Consider the following 19,294-nt stretch of genomic DNA (forward strand, 5'->3'; position numbering starts at 1 on the left):
ACTTGTAGTCAAAACATTGCGTTGCAGTCTTGCTTATTTTCCGCAGCAACGGTCTTATTCTTGGCGCATGAAATACAGGGTGCTAGAAAGATACGCACAAAATCAAATGTTTCATCCATTCCAGCAATTTACCAACCACCGGACCATTATCTGCCAAACTAATATCAGTGCTCAACCACTCGATCCCAAACGCGGTGAGTCTAACGAACATGTACATTTTCGTTGCCTCTGAACTACTACAAAGTTCGCGGGATGATATCAATCGTCCGCGGACAGCTCCGCGCATAGGAGCCTTGTCCGAACGCCTGCCACTCTCCTAAACAACGGCATGTACTCGAGCACTGGTGCACCTCTACCGAGCGCCACTGCCCCCACACGCATGTGTCGCTTTACCGGTCCATCAAAACGGTGTCATGACATTAGCACCACAACAACCCCTACCGACAGGAGTACTTCGACGTTAGCTCTGTGAAGTATTACGTCTGCTACAAACGGTCTACACGACAAAATGCATTCTTCAAAAACCTTATCCGCGATGACATTTTTACAAAAACTTACGCAGTCTTTACTTACAACTGACTACAACTGACCTCTATGCAAAAAACCTATGCACAAATGAGTGCTACACGGGGATAGTTACTCTGCAAACACCTATGCCCGTCGCGACTTATGCAGTGCAATGCCTCTACGCGACAATCTCATCGTCATCAGCAACGTACCTGTTTTGAGCCTGTCGTCATCTCGCGTTAACATTTCAGTGATATTTGGGTACATCTGCAGTTATCGAGCCACCGGGTAACCACAGCACGAGGTGTCAGTTCCACCGGGGTTTCATGTACGAACCACAGTGCTCATCATGTCCGGCGGTGCCGGCGCTAGCTTGTGTTGGCACCAGCTGAGGCGAGGGCCGGTGCTGGCGCCGGCCGCGTCGCTTGCCTGTGCTGGCGCCGGCCGCGGCACGGACGTCGGCGTCGCCGCGCTCCCTCCCCATGGAGACGCCGGCCGCTGGCGGCAGCGGCGGCCCGCGCGGTGGCACTCGGGCGCCCTCGGCTGCCGCTGAAGCTCGCCGCCGGCAGCTGCAGCCGACGTCGGCTGCCGGCTGCAGCTGTTATCATGGGACAACGCGTGAGGACCGAAAACGCTACGCGCCGCCGGCGCAGAGGTGGGTGTTTGGGGTGTAAGGGATAGCGCCGGAGTGGAGGTGGTAATTTGGAGTGTGGTTTGGGGTGCGAAGGACAGCGCCGGAGTGGAGGTGGGTGTTTGGGGTGTGAAGGACAGCGCCGGAGTGGAGGTGGGTGTTTGGAATATGGTTTGGGGCGCGGAGGACGGGCAGTCGAAGGGGTGGGACGGCGAGGACCCCGGAAATCTCTAGTGTGATGACAGAAGCCACACGTGGCATGGCATAGATAAACATAATTAAAGATTGGATAGCATTCGTAGAGAAGCCATGATGACAGTCGGTTTTTATCGTGCGCGCAATGTAGAATTGGCGACCATTCATCACCATGCATAAATATCTTCGCTGATATTGAATACGTTTAATATACTTCATGGAAATGCCACGCGCAATTCCTCGCCATTTATTATCTGCATGTCTTGACAATAAACACTTCTATGTGTGAGGCAACAGCTCTGCAATGAACAGAACGCGACAAGCAATCACAGCTTTGTGCACTACAGCCTGAAGCCATTGTCATAACATGCAACTGACAAACACATGCCAACCGTGCGTCAAACGTGACGCGCTGAGCACCCAGCACTGCACCGCATAACTCGACCGGTCAGTCCAGTGGGCTTATCCTCGAGAATCTAACCCGGCAAGGGTCCCATGCACGTACGCAGTAGTTGCAGCACGGTGGCAAATTGCTCGCTTTAAGAGGAAAATACTACCGGCTCAAGACAGTATATTTATGAGTTCAAGGCTCTTATTCTGACAGGTATCGACCATGAGGTGTACCTCTGATACCAGGAGGTACTGAGAAAACGACTGCATCAGGCAAACATTCGCTGCATTGGCAGTATCCGAGGTCCAATCTGTGTTTGTCATCACGATTTTAGTACTGGCAATATAGCTGCTGTTTGCTTAATAACTTCGCTTACCGGTACTTCCTGGCATATGAAGGCAGCTAACTGTGAGTGTAGGACTTCTGAACTCACGCTGCTGACAAAACCAGCTCAAAGCTATTTTTGTTCACATAAAGTCGAGCCAACTGTTGGCTGTCCTGCTGTTGTCTCGCTGCATTCGTCGTGGGTCACCTGCTAAATAGACCTTAACCTAACCTGAAAACCTCAGCATGAGAACTGGATTTGTTGCATGCATCGCAAACTAATCGAAATGCCGTATACATATTGTGAAATACCCCCCATCCAGACCAGCTTCACAGCAACACCTATGGGTCGGATAAAAATGGCAAAATATTTTGCTAGGATTGGTGGAGGATTTAAGACCAAGCAGATTCAAGGAGAGCTTGTAAACACCATCACCCCACCACCCCAATGCTGTAATTTGGTTTTGAGGACCTTTTGCTCGGTCTCAAGCCGAACAGTGCAGAGGGATCTGTAATGTGTCGGTCCCCGCTCCGACGCGGCAGGGCAGCACTGTCCTGGCTTGGTACTCTCAAAGCGGTCCCCGCTCCGACGCGGCAGGGCAGCACTGTCCTGACCTGGTACTCTTAAGGCGGTCCCCGCTCCGACGCGGCAGGGCAGCACTGTCCTGACCTGGTACTCTTAAGGCGGTCCCCGCTCCGACGCGGCAGGGCAGCGCTGTCCTGGCCTGGTACTCCCAAGGCCAGCCATCATCGGCCGTCCTGGAAGAGCTATGTAACCACTGATTCTGGAAGTCAAACAATGCCGTCTGAGCGGCCTGCCACGCCAGGCGGCAGCCCATGCCGAGTCTGGCGCTCCGCCTGCTAAGCTACAGAGATCATACTTTTCGTTGAACAACAACATTGCAATACATCAAACTTAAGCAGTCAGCTCTAGATCTCATCGATACCTTTGAGAAACTGACAGCATAATCTTTTAGGAAGCTTACATACACCCAAGTATCGTCATCCAAACAACTTCGCAGATTTTGGTGGCGTGATAATGTCTTAAGTGGAGTGTGGTTTCTTCGAAATCACTCATTTCTTGCTTTTCGGCGTTTATCCTTCTATTTACTGGTTGTAAGACCAGTTTTGCGTAATTCAACTAAGCCAGCGACATCCTTTCATCTCTTGTGAATACTTGGCACTGCGGCTGCATCTAGTGAGAAAAAAACCATCGCTTAATAACGAATCTGGAAAAGCGCTGAACATAGACCGAGATCTCCTTAAGCATGTCACTTCAATATCACATACATATCACACACTATCACACACAAGCTTATCACACCAACACACCGAGCAGAGGCACACGACAAGCGTAGGAGTATGAGGAGGACTGATGGGGAGTCGCATGCTGCCTTCAATCCGTCCTGTATTGGTGATGATCCACTAGTATCGTCTAATATTGTCACCGATATTTTTAGGCGCCGACTAATGGGAGCCCATGTGTATAGGTTGCACTCTTGGGGGGCAGAAAAGGTTGCTGGCCCAGAGCTTTCTCAGTTTCTACTCTATGGAATTTCTGTAACTTTAAAATTAGGCATGTGGAAAATGTCTGGGGTGAACTGACTCAGCGTTCCGCCGTGTGCTTTACCCGGACGCATTACTATTTAGACAGCTCCACTTAGGCATCCACATGTCCTAGATTCAGCTGGCGACTCTGACTCTGTCTCTGACGGTGGCCCCTCTCACACTTCCAGGGCGTCCCCACCCGTTCCAGAGGGCGCTGGCGGTGCTGGTGCTGCCGGTGACACTCTGGGCCGCCGCCGCCGCCGCCGCCAAGCCATCGCTGCGGAGACACGTCGGCTGGCAAGACCAGTTGCAGTTTTGGCATATGACGGCCGTCGACTGGTCGCCGCCGGCTGCTGCTGTGTATGCCAGCTGGCCAGCCGACTCCGCCTGCCACTGTCGCCACCTGTGCCTGGTGGACCGCGGCTGCGCCGCCGCCGAGCTGGTGCCGGCCGGCGGCGGGCTCCACTGCCGGCTGGCCTCGCGCCGCGGCGGCAGCACCGCCGCCTCTACCGCGCTGGCCGCCTTCGTCAGGAACGGCCGCGCCGCGCTCGGCGAGCACTGCCTGAGTGCCGACGAGTGCTGGCGGGGCGAGCTGGGCGCCTCCTGCCAGCAGGGTGTCTGCGCCTGCGCCTCGCCGCAGCTGACCACGCTCGGCTGCTGCGTCATCGACGGCTGCAGCCGGCTCCTGGATCGAGGCATTAACTCCAGCGGACCGTACGTCATGACCATGCGGGGAATGTCGTCTGCGTGGGTGTTCTGCGACATGGAGACGGCTGGCGGCGGCTGGACCTGTGTTCCAGCGGCGTGGCGACGACACGGAGCAGCTTGACTTCTACCGCGACTGGCAGAGCTACCGCGACGGCTTCGGCAACGTATCCGGCCAGTTCTGGCTCGGCAACGAACTGCTCCACCGCCTCACTTATGGCGAGCCACAGGAGCTGCGAATCGAACTGGAGGACTTTGACGGCGACAAGACGATTCGCCCGCTACGCGTCCTTCATCGTGGACAGCGAGGCAGACCAGTACCGATTGCACCTGGGCAACTTCACCGGCGACGTCGGAGACTCGATGGCGTACGCCAGCGAACAGCAATTCAGCACCAAGGATAGGGATAACGACGCATCGGCTGGTATCGACTGCGCAAACCACTTCTTCGGCGGCTGGTGGTATAATGCGTGCCACTTGGCGAACCTGAATGGTATCTATCTGCGTGAAAGCACGCCGCCGGCCAATGAAGACGGCGTCATTGTCGCGATTGGCACGTCATGGGAAGGCTGGAGAGGTCACTTGTATTCCCTGAAGCGCACCGAAATGAAGACCAGGCCGGCGCGCCTGCACTCAGCCCAGCTGGCGATCCCATTAACACTTCAGGGGGCTTCTACACCGGATGATCACGCCTGAGGAGACCCGGAGATGAAGATCAATAATGTTGGCATCAAGCTAACATCAGTTTTGTCAACAATTTGATGGGCGGGATGGTCTCTGACAACAGCGGCAGACATCATTGCCGGAGGCCCGGCAGGCCGTGAAGGCGATGAGGAGCTCCGATGGCTCTCCAAACGTGAGGCAAACAAATGTCTACGACTGCAGGCTGCGCTGGTTAGCCCGTCAGCTGTAGTGTGGCCATTTTAGACCTTGCTGAATCTGTAGCATGTTCATTGCTCTACATATTTTAATCTGTAAATATGTATTGATGCAATTCAAATACAGTTATCTGCAAAGTCATCATGCGCATACAAGGACACATGATGATTGGTGGTTTTCGGACGTTTCGGCTTCAAAGGCCATATCAGGCCCATCTGCAAGGACACAGAAGCGTGCATCACAATACAACAAATAAGGCTATGCTGCTTGGTGTGCACGTACTCTCACATACGAATACACTCTTGTCATTTCGCGTGTATCTGCCGCAGCTCGGAATACAGCGTGAAACGGACAGATGTTTGTTTACACTGCCTTCAACTATTAGTGTGATGTGAAACAGTTCGCCACGTTGAGCCGAATGTCGGTCGTCGCGTTGTCGTAGTATGAATAATTATCATATGACAGCCACATGAAATAATGGCCTCACGAGCAGGTTTGGTCCTGACCTGTCAGAGGTTAAGGGTATGCAGTCAAAATAATATTTACTATAAAATTGTGAAAATGTAATTGTCATGGCATGACCTACTTTCTAAGACTTAAAAAGAAGTAGATTTCGTAATGGTAGAGGCAACAGCCAACAGAGGTGGTATCAAAATCCTGCAAACACGGCTAGCATTAACCATAGCTCCAACTTACATGTCAACATGTATCGCCTCAATGGGCCATCCGGGAGATATGATTTCTTGCATGGAAATGCGCACTTTGTGTCAATTTTAATTGCGACTTACGAAAATGCTTCATATCTCCGCGACATGCCCCAAAACACTCCTTACAGAGCCGGCAGTGACCGCAACATGATACACAAATTCTGGATTGTGTTTAAACACGGTGTTTAACAAAATCACCGAACTCTATCTCACAAGTGTCAGAAGCTAGAGGCTGTTGTCGAAAAGTCTGATTAGGGTTCTCTTTCAACAGGTCCGCTTAAAGGAATGCATAGCAAAACCATTTGGGGTACAATGAGCCACAGATTGAGCGAGTGCTCTGCAGCTGCCTCACAGGTGCCACAGATGCCACAGATAACACGGATAAAGCCATTCAATGACTTCTCAGTTGCAACGAGGACATCAAAAGCAACAAGGACATATATGTGTGAACCCTGGATTGAAGGGGCTTATCAAAAACATTCATTCAGAACGCTTTGCATAGCTGGCTTTAAATTTAGGGGTACCCGATAACCATCGCTTATTGCGTTTACCGTGAGCCCACTGCCCAACTTCTTCCGTTCAGTTCAACGGATAGATAATTTTGCCTGCGCGCGTTTGCCAGACAGAATTGCAGAGAGTTTTATGTGCCGTTCAATGCTGCGACACGACCGCCCCGGGCCTGGGCTGATCCTCGTTAGTCAGTTACCTGCTGACCTTTCTATGTCAGTCGAGCCAAACAACGCGCATTCGGTCTGTGACTCGGACCCAGCGCCGCTGGATTCCGAGACAAGCACCTTTCGTATAGGCCGCAAAAAGGTGGTTTCATATAATGCAATTTCATTTACTGTTAGATAATGCCAGCCGTAATCATGGACGTCGCCTTCCGATTTACGACACTGCCCTATCCTGTTGCAAATATCTAGGAAAGGTAAGAGCCCGCTTGGGTTTTAAATCACTGAGTATTTTTGTCATTGCCGTCAAGGTACCATTACAAATAAAGTAGTCTTGTCAACTCAACTGCATATTATGAACAATCAGGGAACCATTGCTGTTGTGACCACTGCGCAAAGGTTATGCGAACGCGACCGGCAAACGTGTTTCACTCGCGGAATAACAGTTTAACGACAAAGATTACGTTTGAGAAATGTTCAGTAATTTCGCACGCGGAATAGTGGTTAACCAAATGATATAGTACATGAATGTAAAAAGGAAAATGCAACAAGCTTGCCCGTTCTAGATACGGCTGGTCTATTTCGTGTGCCGTCTTGAAATTTCTCTGCATACCGTTGTGTAACTTACGATCGACGGCAAGTAATAAGTCAGGGCATTTATATGAAATACAAGGATTAGCCATAGAAGTATGACACTAGACTTGCGAGTCATTATTAGGCGTAAAGCCTGTGCAGAGTCATGGCCTGGAGAAGGAACGATGATCAATATTGCTCCCCCTCTTCTCCGCAACCATCCCGTCATCAAATAAATATTTTCCCTCCTCCAAATCTAAGGCCGTGTTTGGGCTGATAACATGTCGGTTTGAGTTACGTATGTAAAATAACCCAACCTTTTCCCATCAGGACACGCTGTGCTTGGCTCCATTAAGTGGCAGAGCTAGAAATCAATTATACTCAACTATGTACTCAATCTGTGCACCAACCACATTAATTCAACCACCAGATGACAGCTAGCCACTGGACCAAAAGAAACTTCCCTGTTCCTCCCTAGGAAATAGCAGTCCTATCATGGCAGGGTTAAAACAATGTAAACAAGCTGAAGGTAACTACATGTCATTCGAATTTGAACGACAGCTAAGCAAATAGTTTCTCAGTCAGTGGTAGCGGTAAGTGTTTGTTTGGGCAAGCGTTTCCTTCCATCGGTGGTTACTTGGGATACTGGGTTGATCGCTACTTAAATTATATGTCTCAACGGCAAGCTTCATTTCGTGAGATTACATAGACGAGTCAACCATTTGACCAAAACCTGTGATGAAGTCGGGTTGAAGTCGAACGAATTGAATGAATTTTGTAGCACGGGCTGTAAACTTCATTGAAGATTCTGGGTTTGTTTTTTTGCAGGAATGACCTAATTTACTGACCTGGACATAGTGTCATAAAACAGAACAAGACTCTACGAACTACGCGAAATCGTCGAAAGCACGGATCGGAGTCGAGGTACCTTTTATGTTAGTTTTTGATTCTTTAGTCGTCTATAAATAAAATGTGTCGAAACCTTTTCATTTGCGGAACCTGCGCCCACACGTCACGATTAAAATTGCATAGTTTGCTCTGCCGTTTTTCAGGGAGCAGGCTCAAGGTCCGGCTATCAGTGGCCTGCCTCGAAAGCCCTTATCATTCCGTTTTCTTTTTAATTTACAGTGCCGACTTCGGACAACATCTGCATCTGGTAGTGATCTATGGACCTGTTCCTTCTTATGGATGCGTGTTGTTTGCTTATAGCATGTGTTTGTTAATGTGTCTGCTTCTGAGCCTGTTTAAGGATTGACACCGCGCATGGCTCCCTATGATGCCATTTTTTATAAAAAGAAGCCTGTTTGTTTCATTACCTTTCCATCCGCACCGAATTTGTCCCTTAAATATGATATCAGGGCTTGCGATTATTACTTCCAATCTCGTTTATGAGTTTTTCGCTGAAGCTTTGTCGCCCGCGCCGTCCTCCTTCAAACGCGACGTGACATCTCATGACACGGCACGAGCTTTGACACATGCTAGGGTATGCGCGTGCCCTGACGACCACGGTCCTGGCGACGTCAGCTGGGAGGTCATCGCGAAGGCCGGATAGACCACGCCAACCACTGAGGAGGACATACAACACCATAATGGTGACGTCATGACGTCAAATGGGCCCGTTGTTTTCCGCTGTCAAGATCAGACAGCGGCCCGACAGTCTCCACAGCTGATGTCACACGCGTCCTCACCCACCACCGCCCAGCGTCCTCACCCACCACCGCCCAGCGTCCGCTGGCAGGCAACAGCACGCTGTGGCTTCTCGAGGAGCCCACGTGTGCAGCCGGACGAGGCGCGTGAGTGGCATAATGGAGGCAAAACCCGTAGAGCGTCATCCATCCCGCTAAGAGGCGTTGACCATGTTATCACCACCCCTGTCGACTGACGACTCTGAAACAGTAACCTATGGAGTGCCCCAGGGATCGATAGTCCTTCCATGGCCACTTGTACACCCCATTCAAAAAAAGACTTGCCCAGTCACCTGTCACACAGGCACATCGTCTCATACAGATGGCGCCCAGCTCCCGAGCCATGCTCCTCTCAACAAGTAAGTCACGACACGTTGGAAATCGTCAATAATGTCAGTTGTCGAACTTCAGGCTTGGTTCAACCCAAAATCTATGTAAGGGACAAAGAACGGCTGTATCCTTGAAGGCTCCAAGCAGAAAAGAAAGAGAAGCTGTGGTTTGTGGTATCAATAGATGGAAAAACTCAGACCTGAACGAGACGTCACATTGCTTGGTGGATTGTAAACGAAAGGCTTTTGGTGGGAGAAGCACGTCGCCATGACCATGTAAACATGCATACTTTTTTAATTGCTATTTCTAATCTCGTTGTATCGCCTCAGGCATTTCTTGGAACCTGATGCCTTCAAAATTATTGTCAACGCTTACGCATTCCCACATATTTCATACTGACGATGCTTATGGGTGAGCGATCAAATGCCTGGTGAAGTAAATTGAACAAGTCGCAAATGTTGCCGCCAAGACAGTTTCTGCTGCTGAGCGCGACCACCATATAGCATGACATATGACTTGGTGGAGGAGAGGAACGTCCTGATAGTACTTGGTGGGGGAAATATGCGTCCTAGCAGAACTTGGAGGAGGAAAGGTACGTCCTGTAAGTTTTTAGAGCGCTGAGTTGGGAGCCATTGTCCGCACTGTTGAAGCACTGAGTTGTGAGCCATTGTACCCGTTGTTCAGTCAGTTGAGTTGTGAGCCATTGTACCCGCTGTTCAGTCCGTTGAGTTGTGAGCCGTTGTACCCGCTGTTCAGTTCGCTGAGTTGTAAGCCATTGTACCCGCTGTTCAGTCCGCTGAGTTGTAAGCCACTGCACCCGCTGTTCAGTCCGCTGAGTTGTGAGCCATTGTTCCCACTGTTCAAGCGCTTAGCTGTGAGCCACTGTCCTCGCTTTAGTCCGCAGAGCTGTGAGCCATTGTCCTCACTATTCAGTCTGTTTTCAAATCACGGTGCTCTGCTTCACCAAGAGACCCGCGCCCCTTTATGCCGACATCTCCCCGCGTACCCAGGAGCCGACAGGAGACCACCGAGCGGGCATTTCCTCGCCGTGCCGCGTCAACTTGGAAAGGCCTGCCGCCCACCACCACTATGATTTCATCTGTGGGAAAATTTAAGGCACTGGTTTCAAATGGCAAACGACAAGTCAAGCGCCGGGTTTCGAGGCCAAGTGAATGTTTTCTCCAGATACTGGTGGTCTGTGCTACTCTTGGCCCTCGTCCTGTATGCAATTCTGCATGCTCATTCCGCCCCCATGAACCTCGAAGCATATCTTTAATTTGTAATACGCATGCATTAGATTTATCGTATTGAGTTCGTGCGTGTTTTAGTAACTGACGTCATAGCGTGGCAACGGGCCGAATACCTGGAAAGCCACCTGTGGATGAGCTTCAAACGAATACAAATACGCAAATCCTCGGTGTTGATGTATCGCCAGAAGCACATTACATGGCGTTTGTCAACACAATGTTATATTTTGACTTTTGGGTCAACTTGAAACAAGTCAAATATTTTCCGTCAGAATAATAACTTCTAAAGACCATTTATAGATCTCATTTTGATCAAACAGAAGCCTCTGTATGAGTCGGTGTTTAGCAGACGATCATTTATGCTTGTCTTCGTATATTTTATATTGCCTATCTATGCTTCAGCCTGGTAATCGCATGCACATTGTATTTGACGCCATGCGGCGAAACGTCTCTAAAAGCATGAAGTGAATGCACACATATTTTCACCGACCGGAAAAGCCAAAATATGTTTATGGGTTCAAAATGACACTGTTTATCACAGGTCACAAGAACAAGAAGGTCACGACCAGACCATTGGGCTTTATCTCAGGGACAAACCGCGCGCCGCAAAGTAGACCCAGATCAGCTTACTGGACACAACATCTGGCTATCACTGCTGCGTTCTCTCGGTCACCCACAAAGGCGATTCTACTGTAACCTCCTTATCTGATGTCACCCGACACGAGTTTGCTGCCTTACTTGATGATTTTCAGCAAGTTATATGGCTTTCACGACCACACAACCGCAGGTAGAAAGGGGCCCAGGAACGGAAAGTGCATTAGCCAGTGGCCTTTGGACGCTGGAGCTGAGGCCGTGCCTGCGGTTAGTGCCGTGCGGAGTGCCTCTCCTATGCCTCCCGGCCACGCAGCCCACGCCCGGCAACCGTTCTTTCAACTACATCCGCATGCGGGAAAACGGGTCGTCGTCCGACTCGGTCCAGCAAGGGACTGGTAGCAGCCCCACGTCATAGTAAGGCGACAGCCTCGCCGGCGCACGCGGATACGTGCCATGTTACACACTCTTGCTGCGGCCACTTATCAGCAAACACAGCCAGTAGCACTAGGTCAGAGAGGCTGGTGTTGCCCCTTTCCAGCAGGGATCAACGTAGGCTCATTTGATCCAGCTTAAATCGGTGGCCAGCAGCTGTCCAAGAGGCCGAGCCAGGCGTGGAGAGCGAAGGTGGAAGGAATTGCATGCCATATTGATCGTCCACGTCTTATTCGGATGCAACCAAGTGCTGCGAAAAGCGCACACGCCCGGGCGGCCGGTTGAATACCCTTCACTCCGTTGGAGAGAGGATCAATTTGACCACCTGATATCTCAAACATTAAGAAACCGAGAGACACCAAATGCTCGGAGTGTGTTGGTTTGTATAAGAACTCAATGTGACAAAATTTTAGGCTCCTAGGCCATAACCTTGGAATGAAATAAGGCAAACAAGTTCGAACTCCTGATTGGTGTCCAAAGTGCTCTCAGATCTCCTTATAAAATCTTATTGTACCTAGATACCGGTCTAAGCAAAGATCACTGATTTTTAATAAGGTCGTTGACTTTTTTTGACGTTAAGAAGGTCAAGGTGAAAAAACATACGAAATTACTTCTATTTTGTTGCTTGAATGGGCGTCATGCACTAGGCTGGACGAAACGACTGCTTTTGTTCCCAAAGCAAAAATGTAAACCAAGGTTATCTTCAGTCAGTGACCTACTCTGACAATGAAAAGTCCATGAAAGATCCAGAACTCCAGAAAAGAAGAAATACAAAAATAGTAACGGTTATATAAGTAATACATATTGGAATGAGAACGAGAAGCTATCCCATGAAGCAGGCTCCCGAAAAAAAACTATAGTTTTTACCTCGGTCTGACCCGCATACCTGACCTTAGGTCAATAAGACTTGCTCGCATTCTAGATTTAATTGGTTTATTGCCTAAGAAATCATCTCAGCGATGCATGGTTTCGTCTGGCATTTCGTTGTTGCATCAGACTTAACCGTTCCCTAGAAGTGACCTTCACTGGCAGCCACAGCCTGACTTTGACCTACCATGAGTCAGTGACCTTACAAATTACATTTAGTTTTACGTACCACAAGATCCACTATTCAATTGTCTGCAGCCTTGTAGACTTTGACGTTTCTTTGCCGCGCTGCTGGAAAATCCCTTTGGAAAACCTTTGAAGGGGGGGGGGGTCAAATTGTCCTCACACCCGAGCGCGTGATGATATCGCCAGAAGCATCTGTCGTCGCTCAGTCTAGTTCGTACTAAGCTTGACTGCACCTGTCCGGGTTGTCACCATTCTCACGGACGTGCTCAGCGAAATGTGAGTGGGGATGAAGAGAGCGTCTCGCCGCCCCCAGGGGCAAAAGCAAGAGGACGACGTGTGCTGTCTTTGCCCCAAATGATAAACGGACGAGATAGACGCCCTCTGCATGAGCGAACGAGGGGCTCTTCGGAAATGGCAGCGATGGGCGGTCGGAGATGTATTTGCTTATAAGGGGATTGACAAGCGAGCCGAGCCTGTCAAGCCTTTCGCACTCCACACAACTATCCGTTTCATACCTACAGCCTGTCGAGTCCAGCTTTTTCCTCCGCCGTAGCTGAAACACGACTTAATCATCTTGCATCCTCGCTCGCAGCAATATTCTTGCGTAGCTTGCTATCTCGGCGGAAATGAATCGCCTGCTGACAGCAGACTTGTACCTGATTGCATGTCAGGGGAACCGAAGGGGAATTTGATCCTGATTGGCGATGTTGGCATTGAGTGCGACCCTGACGCCAAGCGGCGCGGTGTAAATTTGACGTAGCTCTAATTTCGGTTAGAAAAAAGATGACTTACTTTCGGAATTGATTCGAATGGGATGGTTTCCGATGACAATGGTCGACACGTGAGATAGAGAGCCTTGTGTGCAGGCTACCCCTGTCTTGTCTCTTGTAAAGGACTTGAAACGATGGTGATCTTAACAGGGCGGATCTAGCCCGGAGTTTGGGGGGGGGGGGGGCAGAGGGCAACCGTTCGTCGCCAGCTGGCTGATGTGGGATCCGAGGTCCAGTGCATGGTGCCTTTCGCGAGTACCTAGTAGGGACACCATTCAAAACTGAAAAAAGCACCGCAATGCTTTTGAATTTTAAACAGGAGTTAAAACAACACAGTTAAAACAGTTTAAGTTAAAACAGACGGTAAGTAGACGAAACTTTTATGAAGTTCTGGGGATGTTTTTTTTGGGGGGGGGGCAGAACATACTCTCAGAGGTTTTGGGGGGGGGGCATGGCCCCGTGGTCCCCCAGGATCTGCCTATGGATCTCAATGATGAATGCCGTCAGCTGCGACTGATCCAATAGCGGCGTCGCATATAAGCTGTCAGACTTTGAGGGCCATGCGCTTGCGTTTCTGTTTGAGTCAAATCGCTGACGACTGGTTGAATCAACTCACACTCCAAATCACAAGAAAACATCATTAGCATGCATTTTAACCTGACTAAACCTGAACCTCGTTCAGTCCGGATCAATTCTGACTTCACATTAAGTCAAACACAACTTTGGTTAACCATCTGATTTGGAGAAGCATGAAAAGCTGCCACCTAGTGACAGAATCGTGAAGTAGTCATTGCCGCGCCTCTCGTTGAGCCATGCTGACATACTTCTCGCGGCCCTCTTTCTCGCCTTTTGGTAACAACCCTGGCGAAGAAAAGCCAGAAGCGTTGTCGAAGAGGATATGTTGAGCCCCCTCGGAAGTCGCAGAGGTGCCACTTTTACCTTTAATTTTCTCCAAGACAAAAAGGTACCGCCTTTTTGGTAAGAACAACTCACAAAGGACTTCTAAAACAATGAAAAACAGACTGCGTCCCCGTGGCCTCTAATATAACCCCAAACCTAAAAACGTCCCCCAATAAGCAAACAGAGCCGCTGCGGCGTCTAAGTGGGGGCTCTTTGGCTGCAGGGACCATATGGGATCCGATTTGGCCCCATCCTGGCATAATTCTGGCTACACCTCGACACTCTGTGTCGACACTGTGTCGTTCTTAAACTGGAATTGCACTGAACAACGTTTATGAACGTCGCACAAATATTCCAGGGTCTAAAACGTAAAGTTTGCATAAACTAGCAGCTTATAGCTTCACGCTGCGCGCCAGGGCCATTGCCAGTTATAACTAAAAGGGTCACAGCAAAAGAGTAGGCACTCGGCCTTAACACAATCCACTTCTTACGGGTTGGGACAACTATATTTTACAATCTTTCCGAAATTTGTTGCAGACCTGAACACAAAAAGTACTAAGTCTAATCTTCTTGACGCCCCATGCCTAAGCCTAGGAGCTGCAAGGAGCGAGACTGGGGTGCTTTCTAGACCCAGGGGGCCGCACTGGCACCCAGCGCACCCGCCTGGGCTGGGGCGCTCTCCTGACCCACGGGGATGCGCGGGTACCCGGCTCACCCGCCTGGGGCTCGGGTGCTCTCCAGACCCGAGGGGGCGCACTGGTACCCAGCGCAGCGACCCGGGCTGGGGCGCTCTCCTGACCCACGGAGATGCGCAGGTATCCGGCGCACCCGCCTAGGGCTCGGGTGCTCTCCAGACCCGAGGAGGTGCACAGGTACCCAGCACACCAGCCTGGCTATGGGCCTGCTGCGTACCATGCTTTTTTGGTTGAATACCAACACAGCCTCGCAGAAATATACCCGATAGGAGATGTCTCATTTCACGTGAAAGTTACCCCTACCCAGTCATCACCAGCCTCTATGGAAATAAATAAAACGGACGAATGAAAGACATTTTTATGACATTCATCTATTTAGAGCCGTATGGGCTAGCTATATGTATCAAACAACATCTGTCAATCTAAAGCTCCAAAACTTCCTCATTTCGTCTCGCCCGCGACGTGTGACATTGCCCCCACGAACGCTTAAAAACATTCACACCATATACGCTGTATTCGGAGTGAGACAAGCTACGATAAATCCATCTACATACATGGACAGCGGGGCAAATTGTAGATGATATGCACTTTTGCACACAGCACAAACCACGCGATGTCCACACACTGCGCGCAAACAACATATATTGTGCCACATATTTACACATAATGTGTTCAGCAGAGCAGCGCCGGGCAGCAGCCTGTACCCTGGGATGTTTGGAACGTAGGATATTGTCCTCATGAAGTTGTGGAGGAGCTATGTTTTCAAAGCTGTGCAATTAAAAAGATATGCCGCTGATCTCGTCAGAGGCATGTTGCTTCTAAAGTATCCCGGAAATCAACGCTGGAAGGGAACTGCAGCTGACTGGAATGACATTCGGTCCCCAATGACTCCGGCTGACGGGGCTGAGTCAGGCGGGGAGGGGGGGGGGGGGCGGAAGTTTTCCGACGCGTCGCCATCCGTTCCCTGACGCGGGCCACCTGGCGCGATCCCACACCCCATTGCTCTAACGTCTGAACGACGGCAGGCGCTGAAATCGCCCTCGACTCCGCCACGCCCTCAAGGGCGCTCCGGCGCGGGTCTCAAGGAAAACAAGCACTCAAAACACGGGGTGTCCCTGCACACCCGGCGGCTGGCGGAAGTGGTCGGCGCGACCGCCGGCACTGAGTCCACACCGCTGCTCAGCCTCGGTCCATAACGCGTGCCGCGTCGCGTCATTTTCGCGCCGGCGTCGAGAGTGGCGCGGCGGCGGCGCGGCGCAGCTGCCGCCGGGTCCGCCGGCGATGGCTCCATTAGGTGGCCCTGCGCTGCCCACGCGCCCTGTTGGCGATCGGGTGAGGAATGCACCGCGGCTGGGCCGGACGTCTCCGCTTCCGGGGGGGGGGGGGGGGGGGGGCGTCGGCGTGGCGTCATCGGTGACGCTGGCATCCAGCGGCCCGCGTCGGCACCTCCTCGTCGATGACGTCCATGTGGTCGGTGCACTTGCTGTTTGCGTGTTGCGGTAGCGTTAGTGGCGGCAGGATTGGTGGTAACGACCATTAACTTTGGGAATGTCGAGCTCTGGTCCGAGCTGCGACGCGGGTAAATGGGTTAAACCTTTCATGTGCCGCTCACAAAGCTTTGTAGCGCCCTGCACCTTGTTGGAGAGTTCAGCGGGCCTCTCGTGACGAGACAGATACAAGACGCTACGTCACCGTACAACGCTCACATGCTCACGCTCATAACATCCGAATAGGTATGTGTGCGATTAGCTTCATCATTGCCCTCATTGAACCATACATCTCTAACATATGATATATTTTTTCTTTCACAAAATGAAAAAGAATGAGCGCAGGCAAAGGGAGCCACTTCTCGTCGACAGCCGTTTGGGCCTGGCGCTGACGAACTTCTCAAAAGCAGAAGGACACCTATGACTTTGAGCCCGGGGGGATCTGCATTTCAAAAACTGACAATGGCTAGTTTGTGCGCATTTCGAAATTAAAGATTAGAATTTGCTAAATGAAATTGCTTAGAACATTTCGAGAAGCGGCTCTTATCATTTGGCGATGGCAGGACACTTCCTGACACACTAATCTGCACATCGTATCAGCCAGCTGTCACTTTATTCGGACGTACCCATTTACATCGATCGAGGCATAACACTTCGATACAAAGTGTTATGGACCAATCAAAAGCTGAAACCTATTGCGCTCTTGTCACCAACCAAGGCGGCAAGTTAAGGTCAGCACATCATAACATCACTAGAGATAGCTGGGTGTAGAGAAGCAGCAGATTCCAACCAAGTTCAAACTGGGTTAACGCCATTTCGAGAGCCTTTTCTCTCTCTGAGCGTCTTAAACAGACATGTCACATCAATTATGATATGTTTTCTTCGAATCTCTATTTTCACAGCAAACTCTTTACGTTGTTCCGAAGTGCGTGTCCATTTGCCGGAACTGATGTGCTCCACTTAACGTTACAGAAATTGTGTTTATTTTTTCCTAAAACTGTGTTATTTCAGAAACAGGTAGACCTGGGCGATATATGTGCAATAGTTGACACATTTATTTGTGTCTAAAAGTAGCCAACCACGCGAAATGACCTTCCAAAATGCGTGTTGATGGCCGACTGCCTACTTTGTGTAAAATCAGCTGCTCCATGGCGTATTTCTTGCTTTTGTCGTTGCGTTATCTATATATGCTTCTAATTATAAGTTAATGCCGCTTGATGCGTATAACATGATTTGCTCTTAAATCGACGATGCAGTGAAGTGGTTCGCATTATGACATTTAATAGCTTTCATGAAGTACTCATTTTCTGTGACAGACATTGGAAGCCTTTCGTATTCATAAGTTAATCATTACCAAAAATAACAATATTTGAGTCAAACACAAGTCTAGTGATACACGTGATGGTCACTGACGGAAGACAGATTGCCATTGACATTGCTCTAGAGTTGGGTGCTGCCAGTCCTGTTAGCCACATCCGAAATACTCGCTGAATGCCATTCCGCCGCAGGTTTATTGTATTCGCCAAATGTGATTATTACTAAGCGTCTCCATGCCTTAACGAGTTATAAGGGTTCTCATTTTTGGACTTGGACCTTCGTCTAGCCTCGGTCTGCTTGGTGACCTGCTTAGAACTTCAAAATTATCACCCGGATACAAAACAGATGGCACTAAAATTGCATCACTAAAAACAATGATAATAAAAGGCACTACAATTCGTGTCGCTGCATTGACCTTTTGTACTAAGCCTCCGAAACAGTAAAAGGGATGAGCTTCTGTAAGCCTTGCCGAGCCCGGCTCAGATCCTGTCTTCATTTAGCATAACAGCGTAGTTTTAACAGAAATTTCACCAAAGTTGTCCTTCGAATTGTCACTCCAGTACCGAAATGGGTAGGCAAGATATAATGTAATGACGCTTCCATGCGGGGCACCTGCGTACAAGATGTTTAAAGGTTCGCCATGCACAGACAAAATAAGAAAAAATTGTAGGGTCGAATCTATTTACGTTTTAAAGCCATTGCAACAACATGACGGTGGAAGGGGTAATGATACGTGATAGGCAATGATGACAGCTTACGAAAATAGCAGCGGTACCTAGAGAATGACGGATTTTGCCTTGTAGTAAGTATATTTCTAATCTCACATCATCTCCTAGCCCGTCTTGAGGCCATAGGCACAGCAAATAAAGCTATCGAATGTGGTCGGCTGATATTGGGGAAAATCCCCAGGCGGTTGTTTGAAACCTTATAGTATGAACTGGTATTTTACCAGTTTACCGGTTCTGGTATTAGCAATGCAATCCGACTGATGTGAAGGAACTTCATTATGGTAACGTATTTAATGAACAAACAATATGTGCGAAGAATATATTTTCCCTCCAAGAAAATTATCGGGATGGGGGAGACTGTCCCTTCTTATCCGACGATAGCGGTGGACGTGTCCCCCGAACCTCCCCCCCCCCCCGGATGGCGCCGCCCCTGGTCACTGGTGACCGATGGTGAGCCTAAATTAGACCGTCCTAGTCTAAATCAGGGCCTAAAACAGACTGTCCGTACTAGGCGTCTGTCGCAGCTATAATCGAGCAAGTATCTGCCATGCCTAACAAGGACTGCCGAGTGACACTGAATGACACCAGTGTTTAACTGAATACCCCACACAAAGGCTATTGACACCGCCTCACAACAGGGGAAGATCGCAGAACGCAACGTGGTGGATGTTACCTAGGCGGCAATTTTCTGAATAGCATGCTGGCTTGCGATGAAATCTAGACTCGCTCGTGGAAGCTAGAAAACGCCAGAGCAGGGCGTGTAAGGAGACCGATTAACGCCGATACAGGCTAGAAAAGTAAATAGGATCCAAGTGAACAGGCTAGAGAAGCAAATGGGACCTAAGTAAACAGGCTAGAGAAGCAAATGGGACCTTTCCGTTTTTTACTGCAGCGCATGTTGCGACGTGCCAGCTGCGGCGAAGAC

At 49.9% G+C, this 19,294-nt stretch overlaps 1 protein-coding gene across 1 annotated transcript; it reads left to right on the forward strand.

Annotated features, from left to right (window-relative positions):
- The first annotated feature begins 1,111 nt into the window (after positions 1–1,111).
- LOC119105339 (uncharacterized) lies at positions 1,112–14,978 on the forward strand. The gene is made up of 4 exons (XM_037228808.1): positions 1,112–1,162; positions 3,785–4,347; positions 4,397–4,577; positions 14,884–14,978. Exons 1-4 carry the CDS (start codon positions 1,114–1,116, stop codon positions 14,976–14,978), a joined length of 888 nt encoding a protein of 295 aa, XP_037084703.1. The 5' UTR covers positions 1,112–1,113.
- The last annotated feature ends 4,316 nt before the right edge of the window (positions 14,979–19,294 follow it).

The sequence above is a fragment of the Pollicipes pollicipes genome, unplaced genomic scaffold (genome assembly GCF_011947565.3).
Source record: "Pollicipes pollicipes isolate AB1234 unplaced genomic scaffold, Ppol_2.1 Scaffold_6138;HRSCAF=7277_pilon_pilon_pilon, whole genome shotgun sequence".
In the NCBI taxonomy this organism is placed as follows: domain Eukaryota; kingdom Metazoa; phylum Arthropoda; class Thecostraca; order Pollicipedomorpha; family Pollicipedidae; genus Pollicipes; species Pollicipes pollicipes.

What these genes read in the sequence shown, in the direction of transcription:
- LOC119105339 (XM_037228808.1), top strand. Translation starts at nt 1,114, where the DNA reads ATGGGACAACGCGTGAGGACCGAAAACGCTACGCGCCGCCGGCGCAGA. An exon ending in TACGCGCCGCCGGCGCAGAG is followed by an intron (nt 1,163 to 3,784) that starts GTGGGTGTTTGG and finishes TCACACTTCCAG; the next exon opens with GGCGTCCCCACCCGTTCCAG. An exon ending in GGGGAATGTCGTCTGCGTGG is followed by an intron (nt 4,348 to 4,396) that starts GTGTTCTGCGAC and finishes CCTGTGTTCCAG; the next exon opens with CGGCGTGGCGACGACACGGA.